This window comes from Diachasmimorpha longicaudata, chromosome 1, assembly GCF_034640455.1.
Source record: "Diachasmimorpha longicaudata isolate KC_UGA_2023 chromosome 1, iyDiaLong2, whole genome shotgun sequence".
In the NCBI taxonomy this organism is placed as follows: Eukaryota; Metazoa; Arthropoda; class Insecta; order Hymenoptera; family Braconidae; genus Diachasmimorpha; species Diachasmimorpha longicaudata.
This window is the reverse complement of record NC_087225.1, coordinates 10,341,177-10,366,417: the sequence shown is the minus strand read 5'-3', so window position 1 is coordinate 10,366,417 and position 25,241 is coordinate 10,341,177. Positions and strand designations below refer to the sequence as shown.

Genomic DNA, 25,241 nt, shown 5'->3' with positions numbered 1-25,241 from the left:
AAACGCATAAACAAATAGTTAAAGCTGTTCAAATATTTTGAAACTTCATCTTTTAGATATGAAATGATTTTGTAAATCTAGAAAATCGAGTCTTTGAATTACTAATAGGAAATACCTAGGATTTTTTAACATTTCAATTTTCAAATTATTCTATCGAACTTCTCATGCGCGAGTTCGAGTAAAAAATTATTCCACTGATAAGAAAAAACAAAATACTTAAATCCTCTCCAAATAATCAATGCAATTGATAAGATATTCATTTGCGGAATTCACGTAAGCATTACTTAAGACCAATCGAATAAATTACAATTATAAACTTGATGATTCATCGCCATTATCATATTTTGAATAATTCGTCACTGCGATAAAATTACAAATAACTTGCCGCTACTTAACATCATTAGTCATTGGAGTGCGTGTGCTCGAGAAAATAGAAGTGAACTCATAATAATTGCTGTACAGCAGCCAGAAATCACACACTGGTTTGACATAAATGTCGTTTAACGTATTTCTCCTCAATACACATGCGCCGTTGGATGCGTTGAATCGTAAAGAGAGATAAAACTATATTGGCTCGTACGCATTGTTCAATGAAACCGCATGCGAGTTTCAGAGTTATGCTCGCTGATTTACATACAGCGGTTTGCCAGTTAGATGCGATTGTCGATTGGATGGTAAGAGACCATTTCGTGGAATCGATTTTATTAGATAAAAAATCTTTTATTGAAACTACCAAGAATTCTCGATCGATAGTTGAAGTAAATCTTAAATGTCAGATTCCTTTCCACGCATTTTTTAATTTAGCTTTATCGACGTGATTGTTACTTGCAGCTCGGGCTTTAGCTCTTGCTAGAAAATTACCCTTGAAATTTTAAGCGAAGAAGCGCGAAAGTTTTAACAACACGAAAGTTACGTGCAATATACCTGCGCTCGTTTCAATGCGTCCATACATGGCATTTCAAATGTTTTGACAGCTCCAGGAATTCATTAAAGATGAACTACGAGAGGGGATCATGCATGATAAGAGGGAAAAATATCGTGTAACAATTTCAAAATATTGATATCTGCATTATCATAGTAAAATGCAATTAGATGGGATGGTAAATCGTTCTACTGAGCTTTCGCATGGTTGACAGTTTAGTAACAAGCTAAATAGCGTTGATGACTCTCTTATTCGCAAATATGATGGCGTTAAGCTCAACATTTCGTCAATTTTTTTACTTATTCATGCAGTGAATATTTTTAGATAACGGAAAGACTCATTAACACACGGCTCATTTAAGAGTTTAAAGAGCTGTGCATGCATTCGAATATTGGAGATAGGACATTTGTGTTGTGTACATTTTCAAAATATTCCTTCGTAAATTTATCGTGGAGATCGTCCAATGCTCGTGAAAAATATGTTGGAAAAAACATGTCATACCCATTTAAATCATGGATGGATTTTTTTTATACTCGGTTTCATAAAGAATTCACTGATAAGCGTTTGTGCAGATATTCGTCCCCTAGGCTTCATAAATCATTCTCCCGAGATCCAATAAAATGCATGCGTTAAACAAATTCGAAGGTCCACGTACTTGTCTCTATCTATTTTACACGTAAATCTGAGGTCGTTGTCTTCTTTGGTTGAATAGTACTATCTCCTCGTACCGCAGTAATACGAGATCAGAGTCAGATACATTAACTGGCGTCACCTTATAAGTTCTCTCGGTGTTTTGTCTTGGGATTCTGTCAGTAACAGACAGTCGGGTGAATAGGATCATTAAGATTTCTTCATGGATTGGGTCTGGTTACACTGATATGAGTTGTCTCACTATGAATGTTAATGCGCACAAATTTCGCATCTCTTTTTTTTTCTTCTTTTTACTACCGAATGAGTGCATTGTAATCATTCAAATGGAAGCTTTGAATTTTTTAAATTACATCGCTCCAATTTAACGTAAAATGCACTTGTGCTTGTGCTCCCCTTGAATCGCTGCGATTCTGTCAGTCATTTTGACAGTCTCAAGGATCTATTGAGATTGAAATACGATCGAAGTCGTTATTTTAATTGAGACAAAAAGTTATAGACAGTAATGAACCGTGAATGATTGAATCATCAGAGAGAAAAATGCCGTTTATATCAACTCGTCCTCTGACTGTCATTTATCATCAACAGAAATGACAGAAATTTCTCACTTGCTTTTTCTTCACTTTTGTTTAGATTTTTTGTGGGAATGATGGTAACAATTGTTTAGGTCGACAGGGGTGGAAAAATGGTGTATCGAAACGGTGGTTAGAGGGCTGTCTGCTTTATGTTATCATAGAGGACAAAAATTTCACCGGCGATAGTCCATTAGAAGCGCATGGACGATTTAGTGAGGAAAGGTACTCTTTGCCTCCACTTGGGCTTTTAGGTCCAGAAAATTTGATGCTCGTTGCTTGTCATGCTAATATATACAGCTTTATGCTATGAAGGGGAAGTAAAAATTTTCTCGCTCAACTGAGAGTGCAAGGCGTACGACGCGGTATGTGCTTGCGTGGATGTGTATATGTGTGTCTGTCAGGTGGATTCTTATGTAGTATCTGATTCGTGGAAAATGATTTCAATTCATCTCTTTAAAACCAAAGGTAGTATTTCCTACGAATGGGCTATTTTTCCATTAAAAAATATCGTAATCATCAGTTGTATCCCCGCAAACCGTTAGACCACGATAACAATCATGAAAACTCGAGGTTATGAGTTTAATGCCTCCGCTTATATGCGTGAACTGTGATGAAAGCCTGGACCGCCCCTGGTAGAAGTATAGCTGTATAATCTCCCCCCGCTACCATTAATCCCTGACTAATTCGATAAAGACGCTTTTGCGATCCTACGGGGAGCCATATCGTTTCTATATGCAATCCACTCTGTACCGTGTTACCAGCTTTTTATTTTACCGCATTGAGCCGTTAAAACTACATTTTTTTGTAATCCAACCGTGCCTAGATTCACCGCTGTTATATTCCCTCGTGAAAATAATGGATCGTACGGAAAATTTCAATTTCAAATGTGATTCTAACTGAAGACGAATCTCCACTTTGAACATTTATACAATATTTTAACTTTGAATTTACATGGATTCCAAGTTATTTGGAAATTTAAAGATAATAATGACATTTTTAACTTTTTGTCGGGTGAGAAATGGCGTAAAGAGTGGATAAATTCGCAAGTGGAGAATATTTTTTTTACCTTCTAGCATTTTCCATTAATTTCCATACATGCATTGTGATGTAGTTGATTGAATTCAATTGCGATTCCGATGTCAGCTCTGCAAACGGGATATTAGAGACATTGATCATTATCGAATCATTCCTAATTATGTGCAAAACCACTTGAAACCCTCTGTACCGTGATATTTTCAAACAAGTGCATATTAAACGCGAATACGATACCAAGTATTGACTTTGGTAAGGTTAGAGGTAAAGGGGAAATTCCGGAGGATTGGGACAAAGAGGATTTAATGCCCGCCCTTTGGTTTTACCCCCGATTGTATTCAGCTGAATTCTATGTCGGTGGTGTCAAGTAGTGTCATTGAATGTCAGTTTCTCATGTCAAAGCACAGTATACTATGGCATCAACTGGTAGTCAAGAGGGAGATATAGGGAAGGGAAGAGGGGTTAAACATGATCCGCAATTGGCTGGCCGCCACTTTTCGTTTTAATACTGGATATAAATTGTGGATGGTTATTCCAATGTCAATTTTCAAGTGAATTTTAGGTGACCTGTTGCTAATATTAAATAGCCAATGTTATCAAATCGATTCTGATTTTTTAAAATGATTTTGTCAAGTATCGTTTACAGTATTTCATGTTGAAATGAGTTCATCTTTTCGTAACTCGTGTAATTCAAACAACTATTTTCAGCTGTGCTATATGTTGAGCTTTGGCCGACATCTATTTTGTTATTTATTTATTAATTTCATATTCATTCATGGAAATGTGAGTGAACTGGATAATCAGTCATTGTACCTTACTTGATCCTGATAGAAACGGTCCTAAAGCAATTAAATAAAATTTCGCTGAAATTCATCCAAAAACAAAATTTATTGTTTTCAGCTTGCACCCAACAACAATTCCGGTGTCGAAATCACCAGTGTATAAATACCCGACTACGATGCAATGGAATAAATGACTGTTACGATAAATCGGATGAGCTCAACTGCCGTGAGTACTTAATATATATCATTTATATAAATTTTTCCGTATTATTGTGACCATTGTAATTACCTCTTCACAATGAAAAACGAGGAAATCTATAAAACTTTGAATACCGTCCATTGCTTCCTAGAAATATTTAACCGCACTATGACATAACAATATTTCCGTAACAATTTTTAACGTGAAAAGGAAATTCCCAATGGTCCTTGGAAGCATTGTAAAGCTTCTCACTGGAAGTAAAAAAAAATTGCGGAGCATATAACCGGCATTACGCAAATGTCGATCAATGCTCCCCATTTTTCAGACTATTCGGACGTCCTATTAATAGTCCGGGCCATTGACATTATCGATGTATCAAGAGTCATGGAAGAAAAATTAGAAGTAAAAAAAAATCGAAGCAAATCGCCGTTGAAACTAACATATAATCACTTTTAGTGCATGAACTCACCAGTCACGAGGTCTTAAACGCTTGAAACACTCGAGTTTATGGGTAGAACGAGTCATGGTACCTCTGTATACATGACTTACACTCGTAGATTCTCTCCATAATGCGTTTAATGCATGTTGTTTCACGCATACCGGGCGCGTTTTAAGCAATAGCTAAGACCCATTGAAAATTTTACTTACCTCGTGGGCTTGTACCAGCCACCCGAGGAATCCAATCGTACTGTTTTACTAATGTTGTACCACTTTACCCAGACTCATTATTTATTCTACTTTGGTCTTGTATTTACACATGTGCTTGTGTCAAGATAAAATGCTGGAAGTACGGGATTTTGCATGACCGAGTCTGTGGAGTAAACTAATCACACAAATCGGAGAAAAGCGTGACTTAGGGGAAGGGGGAAGGGGGGTGAATAATTATTGTTGCTTTGACAATACCATGAGCTTAGTCCACACATCGACAATTTTTTTTTTCCATGGAATAATGGAATTCAGCATCACAACAATAGTTACAATGGGTCAGGCGTGTGATATATGCGACTTTTGATGGATGGAAGTTATGTAGAATTCTATTTCGGTTAATTCATACAGCGAAAATGAATATCTGAGGTCCATATACCTGGTTTAAATATTTTTCAATCATTGAAAAAGATAAGATTGAAAAAGATTTAAATTCACATGAATGTGAATTTAAATGATTAAGTGCTGGTACGTTTTAAATTTAGACAGATGTGATCCTTGAGAAGTGTCTATAATAGATACGAAATTGAGACATTTTCGTTGCGAAAGTCGATCGCTTAAAACTATTCTAGAATGCGTCTAACGAGAATCTCCTGGTTCATGGAAAATTAATGAAATGAAGAGAATAGATTCACAGAATTGGAAGAAATGACGATTAAAGTGTAAGGCGAGTAGACTGGATTATTATTGCTGCTTGGACAACACCAAGTGCTTAATTCACACTTTGAGAATTATTTCAATGGTATAACAGCATCTCGTATCGCAACAATATCTTTAGCAGAACAGATTTACTATGAGCCAAGTGTGTGATGTGTATACTCGATGGAAAAATTACATACACGCCTTTTCCGGCTGCTCTAGGTCGTGAAAATTCCCTTTTCCAAAGCTATTTTAGAAGAATCCATTTAGCATTTGCTTTGTTCACGAAAAATTGGTGCAGCAGAGAAGACTTTTGCCCATGCAATATGCATTCAGTGTCCCACACTAAATCGTTTTATTAAAAAAATTATCGTTGATCTTTATCCTCTGCTAAACAAAAAAAAAATCTCACGAATTTTGAAGTAATGGCCTGCATAGCTGGACATGTCTCGCTCCCAGAATTTCCATTTGAGTTTATTAGCTGTCCTAATAACTGGCCGCATTTTAATCCGACGTTAATCTCCCATGGGTCCCTCTGATGAATCGGCCCCCTCGTCAGTTTTCACGCCACTTCAATTCCCTTTCTCTCTCTCGTTCTTTCTCTCTCGTCTGGATAAAAAATTGAGGATGAAAAAAATTTTAACAATTTTTTTTCACTTCTATTTGTTCATTGCAATCTCATCCCAAGGGAATTGGGGATGTATAATAAAATACGTTTAACAGAGACTTATTCCATAACCATTCGCTCGTGGATTTAAATCATTTCAAATCACATTCGCACGTGTCTGACTTTAAAATATGGAAATATTCGTCATTTCAATTTCTGGCGTTTTCTTTTCTCTGTTCCTGTGGTTATTCCTCCACGTTTCTCCCTTCGAGGAGAATGAAAGATGAATTAATGAGTCAATTTTACAACGTTTTGGACCTTCTCAGGTGTTTTTTTCCTCATTTAAATCACTTTTTAGGTGCACAAGGAAATTGCATATCTTATAATTCATTGTACCTTCGTTTAAAAAAAATGAGAATTGCAATTAGTTAATTTGAGAATCATTTGTAATTTTCCATTTCTACTGAATATGTTGCTTATAATTTTCTGTGCTTATTGTGATGATAATCGTGTCCAACAATTTGATGTAATTTAATATGCTTTATTGTCCTGTGTCACGGAGCCGACGTCTCGCTGGTCCATTCTGTTGTCCTGTTATCGACCGCATATCGACTCTGTTCATCTTGTTATCTTCTTCGTCTATTGTATCGTTGTCGGTCGTTTGCTTTCTGTCTTTTCATTTTTAATACACCGAGGAAATCAACACGTTGTTTCATACGAGCTGAAGAAACAATTGGATAATTCTTACAGCCTGCAAAGACAGTGAATTTGAATGCGCCGCTGGCTTTTGCATTTCAAAACATCGGAGGTGCGATGGAGTTAACGATTGCTCGAATAAAAGGGATGAGGAGAACTGCCCCAACAACAGTACGATATTTTATCATTCAATAAGTATTGATGGCAATATGTTATTTACATTCCAACTGTTCCACAAGGCGCTAATAATACAGTTACACTGAAAAATATTTCATAAGGGTATTATTGAGATGATCGGCAGAAGTAGTTACGATATATTCAGGGTGATGGGAAGATATTACATTATCTGGGATCACCTATTTTCTCAAAACAGAAATGTAGAGCATGATTTGAGGTGAAGGATTTACAAATATTTTAGCACGTCATTTTAAAAAATTAAACATAATATATGAAATGCCTTTAACATGCACGAGAGTTATCAATTGATACGAATATGGAAGCCTGCTTCGAATAATTTAAATCATGCATTCGTCGCAATTTATTATTTAGTTATCGAGCGTCAATTTGATCAAAGATTGAAAATTAAAAATGAACTACTGGTATTTTAATTTGCCCTTTATTATCAATTTTTCATTTTGCTTTTATTGCTATTTATGATTTTGCCATTTATAATTGGTTAATTTTATTCTTCGATACGTGCCACAATATAGAACAGTGTAGAGCAGATGAGTTCGATTGTGGGGGCGGCCATTGTATCAATGGTACAGCGAGGTGTGATGGCCGCAGTGATTGTCCAGACCGTTCCGATGAGAGAAATTGCAGCGGTATATTTTAATATTATTTTCATTTCATTTCTCCTATTCATTTATATTTTATTTCCCACAATTACTATTCACTTTCAATTTGAACAGTATTTTTCATTGAAATTATTTTTGGTATTTGATTTTTGTTTTCATTTTCAGGAACGACATGCAACAGCGATCAATTTCGTTGTCTTGATGGTTCCTGTGTGGGAATAGACAAGAGATGTAACGGCTACAAGGACTGCAGGAATGGCGAGGACGAGAGTCACTGTGGTATGTAGATAATTAATTTTACACATTAAATAATAATTATTGTGTGGAACACATTTCATGCATTTTAAATTGTCATGTTAAATCGGCAAACATGCAAATTTTAACATCCACCGGATAATGTGATGACCGGATCGATATGCTAAAATGGAAATCTCTTCTTGCGAAATTTTCGACCGACGTTGAAATCTAATTTAGATGGGTTCACACTCGAAGATTTTAGGGAAGATTCGATGGATGATAAACGAAGGGTAAAAGGGTATCGTGATGATGAGATACATCTCGTATTACCATCGAATACATTACGTGTTAATGCAGCTGAACAACGTGATTTATCAGTAATGCATTAATAAAAATTGATTTATCCGTTAAATCGAATAGTTTAATACGAGACGGAAATAACAGAGAAAAATCATTTGCGCATGTGTGGTGCTATTTTGCTATGATCAGGTTGTGGAGTTGCTGGTGAGTTTCGCTGCAGCGACGGCCAGTGCATCGAGCAGAATTTGCAGTGCAATGGGTTTAATGACTGCCAAGATGGATCGGACGAGCGTGATTGTGGTAACTATGTGTGATTGTTAAAATCGCGCTTATTCATTGAGAGAAAGGAAAATATTTAGTGGAGGTATTAATCTTTATTTAGAAAGCTTCCTCACTGTGTTAATGGATTTTTTAAAACTAAAAGTTCTTTTTGCCTTCCTATGACCCTCTTGACTTTAATTTGTGAAACTCTAATTGAGGTGATGGTAAAAGGTCAAACATCCTCCAGTTGATTGATTTTATTCTCTTGATGACGCTATTATTTCATCCAGCGCAACTTGAATATTAGTTCGGTTATGGGTTACAAAGTCCCGAAATATTCTAACGAAAATTAAATTACTACACATTACACATTACCGTCAATCACCAAAAAACACTTCATTTTCCACCAGAATATATCATCCAGGGTAAACATAACGAAATGCACAAGTTCAACAGAAAAACCATCAATCGCTCTCGAAAACACGACAAGAAATATCGTAAACAAAGGCGAAAACAAGTTAAAAATCGTCATTGGGAATTCAAGTCGAATCTACCCCATAGTGGAAACCACATCGCGAACCCCTTGTTGGAAGCATTTCCACAATTATCCACCCCAAAAGAATTAAAAAACAACTCATTAAACAACAACAATTGGAAACTTATTCCTATCTTCTTCAAAAATGAAACTAAACTGCATAATGGAACCAATGTGTTAAATAATTCGATAGAAACTTATGGTACTAACGTTTCGAAAAATTCAATTATGGAGGCTTACTCCGCAACAAACCTCACAACAATAAAACTCGGTGATGTTCAGTCGAAAATTTCTGACGCTCAGGATTACTTAAAGTACTTAAATCATAAGATAGAAGAGCGTAATAAAAGTCAACATACGCCGTTAAAAAATTATCGAAGCACTTTTGCAAATGGCGACAACAATGAAACTAAGTGGAACAGCATTATTGAGAAGTTGAATCAGAGCAGTGTTATTTACAGTTATTTGAAGAAGCAAAATCTTCTAAAATTACCAGAAACATCAAGCAAGTTAATTGATGTTGTACCATTCACTTCGAAAGTTGGTCACATTCCTCTGACAAATCATATTAACGAATCAGCCTCGTATAATGGAGATGGCAAGTTAAATAACTTTGATGACTGGAAATACCAGTTAAATAGTACGCGAAAAGATTGGAATGAATTCATCACGACAAAAAATAGCATTAATAAATCAGTTTCACTTAAAACGACCAGGACTGAGATCGGTGCTGCTATGAAAGATAAATTCAATCAATCGGACGTAATGTCCTTAAAAGCAGAAAATATGTTCTCTACGATTGGACAAAGTGATGAAACAAAAGCTATTTTGGAAAATACTGTTGACCCGAAAATTAAAGAGTTGAACAACTTTATTGACGGTGAAAATAGTTCGTCGAAACTCAGTGATGGCATGATTCGTACTACTATAGAAAAATTGAGTGGTAATTCCCTCAATTCTCCGAAAATAACTACTCAAACTGAACGACTCCTACTCAAAATTGGTGACGAATTCTCGCGCCCAGGTCAGACTCATTTGAAACGAGGTGATAGTAAAATTAGCGCTAACCATTCTGTTCTATCAATATCGACAGAGGCTATTCCCACAGTAGCAAATGCAATTGAAGGGGAAATTGATGATATGAAGAAAGTGTTGATACCGATCTTTAATAATAAATCAATTACCAAGGAACGGCCAAAACTTACTCATTATTTTCAGCATCATAATGTGACAAAAAAAAATAAATTACCCAAAAAACTTTCCTCTGAGGACAGACCAACAGATGCAACCAAGGCTAACAAAAATGAAAGTAAGGAGGCAATTCGAAATACAATCGAGAAACCTAAGGAGGCATTGTTACCAAAAAAATCTGAACTGAATGGTCCACGGCTTGAATCATTACGATACCAAAGCAATAACTCCTCAGTATCGTTGCCGATAAATATAACAATTATGGAAATTGGTCCACACTGTACGATCAATTGTGGCACTGATGCGGGATTATTGGACTCGGAAGAATCAATCAATGTGACTCGGAAACCTTTGCCTAAAGCGAAGGCATCGGACTCTGGAGAGGAAGTAATTGATGGTACTAAGGACAAAAATAAAGAACCAAAATCCAAGAAGGTCAAAGTAACTGGAAAGAAGAATCAAGATCAAAACGGTAGTAAAAAAAATGGAGAGAAGAGGAAACATCGTGGAGAAAAGGAAGGAAAGCGAAACAGGAAGAATCTACCGAAGGACAAGAAGAAGAAGATGAAGAAGAAGAAGAAGAATACTACAAAAAATGGCAATGAGAGGCATAAAACCAACCAATCATCAACTGTAGCTTCTTTTCCTGCTCCTTCTGAGAATTCTACCATCGATTCTTCAATTCTGAATACAAAAGATTCATCTTCAACTGAGTCAATAGCTCCAGAAATGTCTTCACAATCGTCTGTTCCAATGAATGGAACGAAACCAATTTCTACAAAGAACTGTACACTTTCCGAGCGGTTATGTACAGAAGAGCCAGAATCAACAGAATTTAATTTAATAAAATCCACGACTTCTCCTCCTGAAATTAACGCTAATAATTCTATTGAATCAACATCCGAGCAAGTAATTTCCGGTCCTGATTCCAACGATTGCAACGGTATTTCCGAATGTTCGGGTGAAAAATATAATACAACGGACCCTCCAGAAATTCCAGAGAATACATATCAAGATAAAGTCACTGAGATCCTGACTGACAATGTTGAGGAAATCGAAACCACACCATCAATATCGATATCGGAAAAATCATCACATCTTGAATTTATCAATAATAACGTAACTCCACAAGTCAATTACGCCACGGAGTTTAGTGCCTTTGAATCGAAGGAGACGTATAAAAATGTGTTATCGAATACTCCCTCCGATGAAGACCAATTTCAGAGAAAATTAGTGAAGATTCCACAACCTGTGTTTTCCGAGGAGATCGTGAATATGCCGGCTACAACGATGGAAAATTCCTTGGCATTGTCAGGATTCTCTTTGGCGGATCTGGGATTCACAGGTGATAAAAATCACGAAGCTACTGTAAATAATGGAATAAAAAACAGTCGAGCAACAACTGAAGATCCCGATTATGGCCCTTGCGACGCTGATCAACACTTTTGTGACAGCAAAATTTGCCTCACAGAGGAACAAATCTGCGATGGAGTCCATGACTGCCGGGACTTGTCTGACGAAGAAGAGTGTGATTATTATAATGCTGTGAAGATAGATCTGATTGACACTATTCCTAATCAGATTGTTAGCTCCACATCAATCTCACGTACTACTGTCAGTCAAAATCTAATTTTGCCCTGCGACGTATTGACTGAATTCACATGTGCTAATGGTTCATGCATACCTAAAAGACGTGTGTGCGATGGATTTCAAGATTGTCAACATGGAGAAGACGAACATAAGGCTGCTTGTCAATATCCATCAGGTCCAGGTATCAAATAATGAAGTCGTTAAAATTTGGGAAATCTGTGTCTTCCAAAAGCTGCCTGAGTCAATCAAGACAGCAGTTTAAATGTTCTCGACCATTCTACTGTTCTCTTCACATCCTCAGGATATTGTGTGCGTAAAATGATTTCATTGGGAAACAACTTAATTTCTAGTTGGAAAAAAAATTCTCATCATTGGATCTTCCAAAATATAGGACCGAAATAAGTCCCTAATCTTTTTTCCACTAGAAATTCTATGAATTATCCAATGGATTTTTTTCTATTCATCACCACTAAGCCACTGAGGGAATAATTGAACTCGTTCTGTCACTTTCAATTATTTCATCTCCAGTCCGTAGCTTTCTCCCTCTCTACCTGTGTCTTCCTCTTTCTATTTCTTTGAGGGAACAACTGATAAAAATATGCTGGGGCGAATAATACGTATCTGTTGCTCTTCAGGATTCACTGGACAAAAAGAGCAAAAATGGGTTCCACTGTTTGACGATTCTTGTGCATATCTCCTGTAATGTTCACACTTATCCATTCATCGAAACACTGCTCCACTTCTACTGAAATCCATCATCACAACTGTACAAACACACGTCATTAACAGGGGGAGAATTGAAAATTCAGCTTTTGTTACTAGAAGCTTTTCTTTATATTAAGATAACGAATCCCATGATTGTGGATTAATCTGTGTATATTATTAATGAAAACTAAGAGGTATTCTAGATGGTGCTTTCATCGTAAATGTTATCCATTCATCTAGCTGCTTTGAACGTATTTATGTGTCTAACAGATTTTTATATGACATGGCATCCATTGCAAATATTTTCATAGCCCATATATGCAAGTAATGACGATACCAGAATAAAGTTTCACACTGTTCAATGTATGAGGAATGTTTTCCTTTAAATGCAAAGAGGAATTTGAACGATACAAGTGCCTTCTGGCAATTGTCAATGAGGAACGGAAAAATTGACTGGATGCCAAGTTGTCATATACTGAATATAAAACAACGCATATAACGCGCAGGTTACGCTCCTTGTCCCTTGATGGAATTCACCTGTGGTGATGGGTCTTGCATCAGCAAGGAATCAGTTTGCGATGGAATCGACAATTGTCCTCGGGCTGAGGATGAGCTTCATTGCGGTATAGAATCATTATTATGCCTGCTTTTAATTTAGTACCATTTTTATGAGTGAGTGGAGAGATTTAGATAATAATTTGATTGCATTCCCATCATTCCAGTCACTCGAATTCATTCTCTACTAATAGAAGCATTGGATAATATTCACTAACCTTTGTCAGTGGCCACAATCCTCAATGTACCGTCATTTTAGATCATTAACAAAATGGTGATTGTTGACTGTACATATACGTACTTAAGGCTATCCAAGTATTTTTTACAAGTTCGCACTAACCGCATTTTAGATTCATTTATATTTATATTTATATTTTCTCTTTCTGAATTCAGTCCTTTACACTTCAGAAAAATCATGAAATGTCCGCGATATAAAAATGCTAAAAAATTTCATCCGAATATTTGAGAATTCATTTTCCAGTTTGTACCAGCTAGTTCAACGTGTTACAAACCTTTTTTTTATCGATTAAATGTTTTACAAACGCTCTCAACTTCCTCGGATTCAATTGCTACGTAATTCTTGCTAAATAATCGGTCATTCAGACTGTTTCAAAGTTAAATAAGAAAATCTATTTCAGGCGTAATTACAACGCTTGCTCTGTAAACGAAAGTATCTGACTGTTTTTTCCTTGAATGGTTGTGTCATTAGTTGAAATCTTCGAATCGATTTTTATTCTCAGGTATGACAAGCCATTACCTGAGAATACATATATTTAGTATTTTTGTATTTTTCTTCTCACCTCAGGGAAGAGAAAAATATGGATCAATGAAAACACAGTCAGTGTTATTGGTTTAACTGTTGTCGTTAGGTACAAATGCTTTTAATGCTTCGGTCTAATTATGTTTAGTGATAGCATTGTTTCATCGCATATTGAAATAATCATTGCTGCTACTCAGACCGGGGCTGCACGATCGCACAGTTCAGATGTGCTACTGGGGGCAAGTGCATCGAAGAGATCTACAAGTGTGACGGTCACTCAGACTGCCCTGACAGAAGTGATGAGATCAACTGCAATCATACGACCACCAAAAATAATACCATTGACAGCGTCTCGCATACCAGTACGCTCATTGCTGTTTTGCATATAATTTATTACAACCACTTTATTAAACATAAGAGACAATTGCCCATTGTCACATTTTTTTCGTACGAATGAGCTCACTGAAGATTTCCAGTCGAGAAGTGATGACAAAAATCTATTAGCGAAGCTTGTTCTCATAAAAAATTTGAGAATGAGCAAAGCAATAAAAAAGAAACATCATTTGACATTTTTACCGCACTGTCTTGCTTTATAGAGCTTGTTGAATGCCAACATAATGTTAATTGTTTAATGTGATAGTTTTTGTAATGTGAAAATTCAGTTGTGATGTATGTGCAAGTAGATGGTAGCAGTTGGGTAACATCGAGACCTACGGAATGTGATCCCAGAACCGAGATGCGATGCAGTGATGGTAAATGCATACCGTTGACTCTTAAATGTGATGCTATACCCGATTGTGATGACTACAGCGACGAACGCGACTGCGGTAAGGGATATTATGCCCAAATTGCGATACTCTACCTCGAGTATCCCAACATCGACCATGATTATGATTAATTGTTATTCCACGGTATTTCTAATTCGGTTTTTCCTTTATGTTTCGGGGGTTTGCGGACGATAGGAAAATGCGAAATTAACGAGTGGCGATGCGCCAATGGCCAATGTATACCAGAAATTAACAGGTGCGATGGACAGATTCAATGTCGTGATGGATCTGACGAAGAGATTTGCGGTAATTTTGTTAATTTTTTTTATTCATAGAAAGAATTGTTAAATATTTCCCGGAGTAGTGATACCTTCCTTAGGAATATTCAAAGATATTAAAGAGAAAATACAAGTTTCATTATTGATTAAATGTATGTGCCATTTATTCTCTCTATGTGGCCGTACTCATTAAAACATCACGAATAAAATGAAAAAATCTTTTAATTTAGCATTTTTCACGATATAATGAGGAGAAAGAGGGCGCATTAAAGGCAAGAAGAAAAAAATAACCCAAATTTTTTATTTATTTTTTGTTACTCTCATTATAAAATAGTTAATGAATGTCCATCGGGAATGTTTCGATGCAACGACGGACTCTGTCTCGACGAGCGCAGACGCTGCGATGGAGAGCTTCAGTGTAGTGACGGATCGGACGAGATCAATTGCCGTACGAATTTTCATTTATCTCTACCAATTGCGATGAGAATAATTAATTTCACTGTTGAATTCTAATATTTTTCGAAACTCACCGGCACGTCGTGCAAACGACACACTCGTGGTATCCGTCGATTATGCATGCCGTAAAGCAATTGTTCATTTATCGCGGTGTATGTACACTAATGAAAATGATAGATGTTAATCGAATGCTAGGGGTAACACGTAACAATTTAAATATCATGATACTCACACCAATTTTTTTTTGTCTTGTGATCATACATAATTTAAGCACCAATACTCATGAATATATATTTAGTGAACGAAAGTATTAATTTTTCATAAAATAATGTACATAGTTAATGATACTGCATTTTTACGGGACAAAGTTTCTCAGGCATTTGTCCTTCCTCGTTTCCTTCTTCTCTATCCGGATTTTATGGAATTTGTTGTCTATTTCAGCACAGGTTGTCTGTAAACTATTTCCGTCATTGAATAACATATGAAGATGAATGAATAGAAAATATCAATGCTTAAGTATGAAAGTACAATAACTATACACCTTTGGCCTGTTATTCAATAGCAGAAATTCGATCACTTTATTGACATAATGTGATAATGCATAAGCGACTGCGTGTAGTGTAGTTTTTTCCTAGATAATATGGACAAATGACTAATGGAAGAATTATAACACTAATGTTTCCTCTATGCACACAATTTATCTCGATTGTCTTCACCTTCCAGCTTACTCTATCTAATGTATATTTTTGACAAATATTGTAATAATATTTATGATATTCTTCCTAGTTTTTATTTTTATTTTTATTTCTTTTTATAACATTTATTTTCGGTTTTTATTCATTATTGCATGGCCATGTGTACACGTTTTTTCCAATGTTTCATCAAACTAATGGACCAATTTTTTATGTAATTTCAGTGTTTTATTGATTATTGTTGAGTTTTTATATTCCAAACGATCAGTCATATACTCGTATGATTTACTTTCTGGGAAATTTGTATCGTGCACATGGCTGCCTTTTATTCCATTAATTACGTGTAAAATTTCGGTGATCAACTATTGATTCCTCTATTGATTGACAAAAAGTGGAAAAATGTTATCTGTGGTGAGGCCTAATCGAATTTTCGGGATTTTCAGATGGACTCTATTGTCCCGAAGGTCAGGCTCCTTGCTCCAATGGTGCTTGTATTTCTAAACAATTTTTCTGCGACAAAACTATCGATTGTCTTGACGGGAGCGATGAGAAAAATTGCCGTAAGTGTTTTTTCTCTCCTATTACGCTGAATTGGTGATTTTGTAAAAGTTAATTCATCATTTAATTTTTTATTCACTGCAGCGGGCGGTGCACCTTACCCACCATCAAGCGGGTGTAGAGCAGATGAGTACACGTGTCACGATTCCACCTGCATACTACAGTCAGCAGTTTGCGATGGCATACAAGACTGTTCGACGAATGAGGATGAACTTGACTGCAGACGAGGTGAAAAGAGTCTCTCGATTATCATTAAAAAACCGAAATAATCATTATCCCATAGAGCATTGAAAAAAAAATCAACTTGATTGAATATCATTGACATGATGATGAAACAGAACTAGGTGTTGTACTTGAAAACTATATAAACCTGCACTGTCGTACGTGCTTGGGTTTAAATTTTCTAGGTATAGATGATACATGGCATAAAAGTACACCAATCATGTGGAATACATCAGTCAGCATGACCAATACAATGGATTATCATAATCAATTTGGCATTGATTATCCAGGAACAACAAAACTAAATGGATCAAGAAATTGTACACCTACTGATTTTATATGTGTCGATGGAAATTGCATACCCGCGGCCCATCGGTGCGATAATTTCTACGATTGTCGTGACTTTACCGACGAACAGGACTGCTTCGGTCAGGATTTAATACGAAGAGAACGAACAATAAAAAACAAAATCTGTTTTATTTTTGTTTTTCCCTTTGGTGTTCCAATGAAACATGGACAATCTAGAAAATTTATCATTTTCATGTCAAATCATTTTGAGTTGATAGTTTAACTTTTCGATGGTAGATGTATTATCAGATTGTCATGTTTCTATATTACGTTATTGTTGACAATAACCGTATCATTGATATTATTGATTTTACATTGTCAATCGGTGTTAGCATTGACATAGAAGATAATGTGTAGGAAATTGGACGTAATGTAGAATTGTATTTCATCTTAAAAAAATTATTAAATTTGCGTTGATATGTATCGTAGTGCATCTCATGCCTGACGTTACAGTTAGATGACATCATTTTACATATTTCGTAGATTTTTAGAATCAATCCCATTTATCTTATATTAAAGGACGATAACCACTGAACGGAATCTTTTAATGATATATAATACAAATGTTTTAGTATATTTTGCATCTTTCTGTCCATTGAATTCAGTGGAATTGAATTAAATTCAATCAGCTTAATCAGCTTTATCTGTAGCGAGTGATAAATTCAGCCATTATGCCCATATTTAGGAGGATGCAATCATTCATTAACTAATCATGCGACTTGGATCATTTCCATAATCGCAATTAATTAGTTCAATGTTAGTTGTTGATTAGTTGAAGCCGAGGAAAAGAGTTATAGATTTCCATAGTTAATATATACACATATATTGTTGGACTATTTATCCCTTGGTGTCTAATTTATTATTATATTTTGTTTCAATCATAATTTGAGAGGCATTGTTCATAATGAAGGCTATTATTCCATTACAGGATGTGCTGGAGAGCAATTCCAATGTGCTAATGGTGAATGCGTCGAGGAGAAACAAAGATGCAATGGAGTTTATGACTGTGTTGATGGTACTGACGAGGATAATTGCAGTGGTAAGCAGTTAAAAATATTATAATACGGTCTATTGTGTAATATCAAGTTTGAGACCTGACTTACAAATTACCAGTAGTGATGCGATGATATTTATTCCAGTTGAAACAACAACAACACCCTCAAGTAGTCGTCACTGTTCTCCCGAACAATTCACTTGCCGCACAGACCGGACCTGTGTACATTACTCATCTCGTTGCAATGGTATCCCGGAGTGTAGAGATAAATCGGATGAAGAAGGATGCGGTAATTTGACTAGTCTCATTATGATAATTAATTGTCCAAGACTTCTCCGCCGATTTTATATTTTTTTTCTTTGCGTTAACACTGCATTTGATCATTTTACAGCCACCGGTGAAGTTGAGGGCCTTAATCTGAAGACTTACCCGAGTGAGCAGATAATCAAAGAAAGTAAGAAATTATTACTTTATTAAGATGAAATCGCGATGAGTTTCTCAAAATTTCGGGTGGTCTGAGATACAATGAACGATTTTTAGTTTATGATCAGATAAATATTTGTCGAAATCCTCCAAAGGATTGGAACTTTATACCTGAATATTATGAAATTATTAATAAAAATATTTATTATTTCTCTGTTTCTTGGCTTGGCCAGACCCAGGGAGTCAAGGTAAAGGTAAGACTTTCGAAAAAGTGTATAACCATGCCTGTTTGAATTCATGGGGACCATTAATCACCAGAATTAATAAAAACATGGGAATTAATTCTTCATGGTATCATAAAGAATTTGTTTCTTTACAGCTGTGATTCGTTTTCTTTTTCAAACAATAATTCAATAATATTTCTCACTTTGCGAAAGAGAAAAATTCTAAAATCATGAGCAATCATAAGACATTAAAAAAAACAACATGAATGATCGCTGAGTTACAACCTCAGATAGTCTGAAGACTCGAGCGTAACCTCGCATCCACTGTTCCTTCTCCGTATTTCAATGGTATCTTCCTCTATGATACCAGGTCGTGAGGTGGTGTTCCAATGTCGTGACGAGGGACCTCTTCGAGCAGCAGTCCGCTGGATTCGTGGCAACCATCTTCCGCTGCCACCAGGCTCCCGTGACATAAAGGGTCGCCTTGAGATTCCTAACATTCAAATGGAGCACGCCGGCATCTACATTTGCGAAGCCGTAGGCTATCCCCCATCGACCCCTAATCAACGAATAACAGTTCACCTGGAAGTGGAAAAATTCGAGCCTCCAGCAACGCGTCCCCCTCAAGTCTGTCAATACAACGAAGCTACTTGCAGCAATGGCGACTGCATTCCAAAATCCTTCGTCTGTAACAATAAATTCGACTGCACAGACGGCTCCGATGAAATGCGTTGCAATCCCCACGGCTGCGAGCCCAACCAATTTCGTTGCAAGAGCAAAGAATGTATTCTCAAAATTTGGAGATGCGATGGTGACAAAGACTGTACCGATGGCAGCGATGAGGAGAACTGTGGCACTCCCCCGCCAGGTTCAGTGTGCAGAGCTGACGAATACCAGTGCCACAAGTACGATCAGTGTATTCCAAAGAGTTATCATTGCGACATGGAGAGAGATTGTCAAGACGGTAGTGACGAGATAGGTTGTTCACCAGTATATATTACCAAACCACCACAGGCAATGGTAGTTCTCTCACCTGGTGAAACAATGACTCTCACCTGCACAGCAATTGGTGTTCCAACACCCGAGATTAATTGGAGATTGAACTGGGGTCATGTACCAGCAAAATGTTACTCTACCTCTGTCAATGGTACTGGTACTCTCACCTGCCCCGATATTAGTATTTCCGATCAAGGAGCCTACTCCTGTGAAGGTATCAACGCTGCTGGCTTTGTATTCGCCATTCCTGACTGTATTCTCGTCGTGAAAGACACACCAACTGTTTGCCCGAGAGGAACATTCAATTCTCTAGCCAGGAGGCCTGAAGACTGCATACCTTGCTTCTGTTTTGGAGTTGTTGACGAATGCAGAAGTGCTAATTTATTTACTTATCAAATTCCTCCGCCTTTTGATAGACACAGAGCGCTGAATGTTGATACCAATCGGCTGAGAATCAGTGGAGAATTGCCAAGTCAGGTTGCGGAAATTAGACCACGTGGAAGGGATGGAGTTGAAATTATTGTTCCTTATACTGACAATCTTGCATTACATTCTCGATCTGCCTATGATATACCGTATTTTGCCCTTCCTGAAGCGTATCTTGGCTCTCAGTTGTTGTCTTATGGCGGGTACCTCAAATATGATGTGCGGTACAGTGGAAATGGAAGGAATAATAGTGCACCCAGTGTTATTATAATGGGAACTAACAGAACTCTAATTCATCGAGGAAGAAATATTTTGCCGGACAGAGTAACTGAACAGTCTGTGAGGTTCTTTTATGGTGATTGGTACAAGATGGAACATGGAAGGGAAATTCCAGCTACTAGAGAGGATATAATGATGGTTCTATCATATGTGGATAACATTCTTATTAAGTGAGTCAATAACTTTCGGTATTTTAGTTAATTGAACTGCTTTAATCAGCTATATTTTTGTTATTCTCTAATACAATATTTCTAGGGCTAAATACGAGACAAGTCCTCAGTTGGATGTATCCATCACTGATATTACGATGGACTCTGCTCACGACACTGGATCTGAAGTCGCTTCCTTCGTAGAGGAGTGTTCCTGCCCATCGGGATACTCTGGACACTCCTGTCAAAGCTGTGCCCCCGGTTTTCTCAGGCGTTCGGGCGGTCTTTGGCTTGGGGAGTGCTACAGGGATGAACCTCCCTGTCCACCTGGTTACTATGGGGATCCGTCGAGAAATATTGAGTGCAAACTCTGCCCCTGTCCTTTGACTAATCCAGCAAATCAGTAATTTTCTAGCTCATTTTATTATCATATCTTACGTGGAGGAAGTAGATTATTATTTCTAATGAGAGGTAGTTCAGACAAGGATATGAGTGTGAATTCAAGTATCAAAAAAACCTGAAGATACTCCTGAAGAGATTTGTCATTATCTACTTCCTTGGCGTTCGCTACAGAGATGAATAATAATTTCATCATGAGTTATACAATTGATTATAATAGTCTTTATGCTGCCTGCTTGTACCTCGCAGGTTTACAAGAACTTGTCGTCTTGGCTCTCATATGCGGCCAATTTGCCAATGTCCACCTGGATACGATGGAGAACGTTGTGAGAAATGTGCAGATGGTTATCATGGAAATCCTCTCATACCTGGAGATATGTGTGTTCAGGATTCTATCTGTGACCCACGGGGAAGTCTCTCAGCAACCGCTGATGTTGATGGAAAATGTAGATGCAAGGTAATTATCATTAATAATATATTCTTATTGATTATTGATTGTAGTTCTTATTGAAACTCTCAATAACCTTATTTCTATAATATTTTTTGCTATCATTCGCGGAAATTGATAAATTTTTTTGATGCCAAAAACGTGAGTAACCGAGAAATGATTGGAGAGAGAAATTTGCAATAACACGATTATTTATGATAATTAATATTTCAGCCATCTGTTACTGGATTAACTTGTGATCAATGCAAGCCCAATACTTTCAATCTGGCACCCGAAAATCAATTTGGATGCATCAGCTGTTTCTGCATGGGCATCACCAACAAATGTTCTGAATCCAATTGGTACAGGAGTGAGGTAAATTTATAAATATGCTTAGAACAAACAAATACCTTTCTCAATTGAATGATCATGAGGTGAAAATTAATTATTCAATATTTTCATTGCAGATACACGTATCATTTACTAATTCCATTCGGGAATTCTCTTTGCTCGAGTCTCTGAATCCTGATTCACCTCAAATCTCTACAGGCATTCACTTGGATCCCACTCGAAGAGAAATCATCTACTCTGACTTTCCCAATCGTGGTAATGGTGACGTCTATTATTGGCAGTTACCCTCGATCTTCCTTGGCGACCAAGTCACCGCCTACGGTGGTAATCTGCAGTACACAGTGCGCTACGTACCTTTACCTGGTGGTCAAAGCTCCAGGAACAATGCGCCTGATGTAGAGTTAGTCTCGGCTAACGACATCAATCTACTGTACTATTCCCGAGAGTCCCCGGAGCCCAGTACCAATCAGTCCTTTGTGGTTCCACTCCTTGAGCAGTTTTGGCAGAGGATTGATGGCACTCAAGCCGACAGGGAACACCTGCTAATGGCCTTGGCTGACGTTAAAGCCATTAAAATCAAGGCGACCTATACAACTCATACCGCTGAAGCAGCTCTAGCTCATGTGTCATTAGATACTGCTGAAAAATATAATACTGGGAAGAAAAAAGCTGTTGAAGTTGAGGAGTGTAGCTGTCCTGTTGGATATACTGGGCTGTCTTGTGAGGATTGTGCTCCAGGGTATGTAAAATTTTACTATAACACATGACGTATTTATTCCATTTCATAGAAGCCAACGAGTTACTCTAATGACCCTCTCGAAGAAGGAGCTTTTCGAAACTATTCACAGAATGAAATCGGTTTGAGACGAAACTTTAATTTATAACGGCTCGAAATATCTATTTTAATTGCAGCAATGACTATGGAAAAACCTTAAACAATTCTAAATGGATCTCTAATTGCCAAAAGGGTTCCGGTCATCCATTGACCCACTGAACATGGAATATTTCATTTTTGAATCCTAAAAGCTTACGCAATTATTTAATTGATTTTATCATAATATCTTAATAACTATTACAGCTACACGCGAGCCAGTGAGGGACTTTATCTAGGAATTTGCGAGCCATGCAACTGCAATGGACACTCCACCCAGTGTGATCCTGGGACTGGAGTCTGTGAGAACTGCGCAAATCATACAACTGGAGAAAATTGTGAGCTCTGCGAGGCAGGATACACCGGTGATCCATTGAGGGGAGGCTGCCAATACCAAGGAAACAGGCCTGAAGAGTGTAACTGCAACCCAGCCGGATCTACCTCCAGCCAATGCATCAATGGTCGTTGTCAATGTAAGGTAAATGTGGAAGGACCCAACTGCAACAGATGTCGTCCTGCTACATTTGGACTAACATCCAGCAATCCATATGGGTGCAATCAATGCTTCTGCAGTGGAGTCACTGATCAGTGTCATGAGAGCTCGCTCTACATCCAACAAATACCTTCTTGGGTATATGATTCTAGACACGGATTTACACTTACTGATGCATCCCGGAAAGATGTAATTGATGATGCATTTGAAATTGATGTGGCTATGAATGAGATTGGATATCACTACAATCCTTCCACCAAAAATAGAAGGCTCTTTTGGAGTTTACCTAGCACCTTCACCGGCAACAAAATCAAAAGTTATGGAGGAAATCTCACCTTGACACAGAGATTTAAGGCGGAAGAAGGGGCCAAGAGTATTGTTGATCAGGATGTTATGCTTCTTGGTAATGGCATCTCACTCTTTTGGACTAATTCAATCAGCGTGTATCCAGATGCTCATATAGTAAGTAATTTTTCGCACGATGCAGTTTCAGCTTTCAGATATCCCAGACGAAATTCTCTGAACAACATACATTCTCAATTGATAGAGCCCGTATTCTAATTCTATTTGTTCACTATTTTATTGCCTGACTCATTTCAATTAATTTCAGACATATTCAGTACCTCTTAGAGAATCTGAATGGCGCAGGCTTTCATCGGACGGTCCAAGACAACCCTCAAGAACTGACATGATGACAGTGCTCTCGAACCTCGAGGCAATTCTCGTTCGAGCGACTTACAGTGAAGGAATGATCAGTACTTACATCAGTGACATTAGTCTTGACACGGCGGTTGAACACCTCACTGGCAAGACTAGAGCTACGCAGATTGAGAGCTGTCGTTGTCCTCTGGGTTACACTGGCACTTCCTGTGAATCATGCTCACGAGGATATTATCGCGATATCACTGACAGATCTGTGAGTGCTCTTGGTTCTTGCAATGCCTGCCCTTGTAATGACCACGAAGAAAGCTGTGAAATGCACAGGGGAGGACACATCAAGTGTCACTGTCTTTCCGGTTATACTGGGCCTTATTGTCAGGATATTGGTGAGTAATTATTCATTATTTATGGGTGAAAAGTTTGTTAAGGGCAGTGCAAAATTGTTTCGGCTTGTTTTAACAATTTTCATGACTATTCTGACAACACTACGGATATCCAAGTGTCGTTTATGATCTGATCTATACCTTATAGATTGAAAATGAATAGATTCGTTACAATGTCAAGTCAATTATTTTTCGAGTAAAAAGCGTGTGTTGCTGAGTCTAAATTACTTGGATTAAAAGCACGTTATTTTCTAAAGTGGCAACTCTTTAGGTACTTCACTAGTCTTTCTTCAAAAAAACTTTATTTTGTTTCAATTTTTTATATTTCCTAATTGCTCAATATCGAATTTCAAATTCAAACTTGTAAAGTTTGACTAATCAAATCATTGTGAAATATTAACTCATTGTCAAAGCAGAAGTGAAAGAGAATATCCGAATTACTTGGACATCTCTACCTGATTTTGTATTTAATTCTATAATTAAACTGTTTTTTTCATAACACTACTAAAAATAAGGAGTACAAATTGACTGAAAGTAGATTAAACGAATACGTGAATACGATACATTTCAAAGTTAGCCGTAGAAAACAGATCACCCTTCTCCACACTAAAGAATGACATGATAAACTAAAACTGCATGAATTGAAAACCTTCTGTGATGATGTAGCTGAACTACGGGTAGGTCTAATGCCGATGCATGCCGAAGCTCCAAGGAACACTGAAATCGACATGAAATGTTCATACAATCATGGACAGAAATTATACATTTACTTTAAATTGTCCTCCTACAATGGCTTACCATTAACTGCTTGGGCACTCGAGCCAGGACCACTTGTAGAGACTGACAATGAGGCTTATAGATTCTGGAAGGTGCATGTAGGACAGCATCCGTGTATCGTAGAGTGTTCCATTCTGGATCACCATGGACAGACATTAGCCCTGATAACGACAACAGTGGCACCAGGTTGGGGAAATGATGAGATATGTTTAATCTGTCATCGTTCCAGGTTGAGTTCAAGGCAATGCGGGGGAACAGGGTTTTATCGGTTAATCTTGGTGTTGAGGCTTTGATTGTTTGTCATCTGTTGATGATGCTTTGACTGTTTAATT

General features: G+C 37.2%; 1 protein-coding gene across 26 annotated transcripts in view; it reads left to right on the top strand.

The window, feature by feature from the left end:
• The window catches only part of LOC135165755 (basement membrane-specific heparan sulfate proteoglycan core protein-like), a 63,718-nt gene that overhangs the window by 31,514 nt on the left and 6,963 nt on the right, over positions 1-25,241 (top strand). For 7 of the 26 annotated variants that reach the window (XM_064127411.1, XM_064127403.1, XM_064127367.1 and 4 more), the window contains 24 exons: positions 4,078-4,185; positions 6,860-6,976; positions 7,516-7,629; positions 7,768-7,881; positions 8,329-8,439; positions 8,811-11,897; positions 13,934-14,098; positions 14,420-14,563; positions 14,699-14,809; positions 15,116-15,229; positions 16,373-16,489; positions 16,572-16,715; positions 17,986-18,096; positions 18,197-18,340; positions 18,443-18,505; positions 18,708-18,728; positions 19,069-20,569; positions 20,655-20,951; positions 21,197-21,404; positions 21,609-21,749; positions 21,842-22,464; positions 22,804-23,551; positions 23,700-24,135; positions 24,799-25,095. In XM_064127411.1, coding sequence (XP_063983481.1) covers positions 4,078-4,185; positions 6,860-6,976; positions 7,516-7,629; positions 7,768-7,881; positions 8,329-8,439; positions 8,811-11,897; positions 13,934-14,098; positions 14,420-14,563; positions 14,699-14,809; positions 15,116-15,229; positions 16,373-16,489; positions 16,572-16,715; positions 17,986-18,096; positions 18,197-18,340; positions 18,443-18,505; positions 18,708-18,728; positions 19,069-20,569; positions 20,655-20,951; positions 21,197-21,404; positions 21,609-21,749; positions 21,842-22,464; positions 22,804-23,551; positions 23,700-24,135; positions 24,799-25,095 — 9,036 coding nt within the window. Of the gene's footprint in view, positions 1-4,077; positions 4,186-6,859; positions 6,977-7,515; positions 7,630-7,767; positions 7,882-8,328; positions 8,440-8,810; positions 11,898-12,927; positions 13,045-13,933; positions 14,099-14,419; positions 14,564-14,698; positions 14,810-15,115; positions 15,230-16,372; positions 16,490-16,571; positions 16,716-17,985; positions 18,097-18,196; positions 18,341-18,442; positions 18,506-18,707; positions 18,729-19,068; positions 20,570-20,654; positions 20,952-21,196; positions 21,405-21,608; positions 21,750-21,841; positions 22,465-22,803; positions 23,552-23,699; positions 24,136-24,798; positions 25,096-25,241 lie in introns of all 26 variants that reach the window. The other 19 variants (XM_064127395.1, XM_064127496.1, XM_064127420.1 and 16 more) reach the window with 17 other exon arrangements.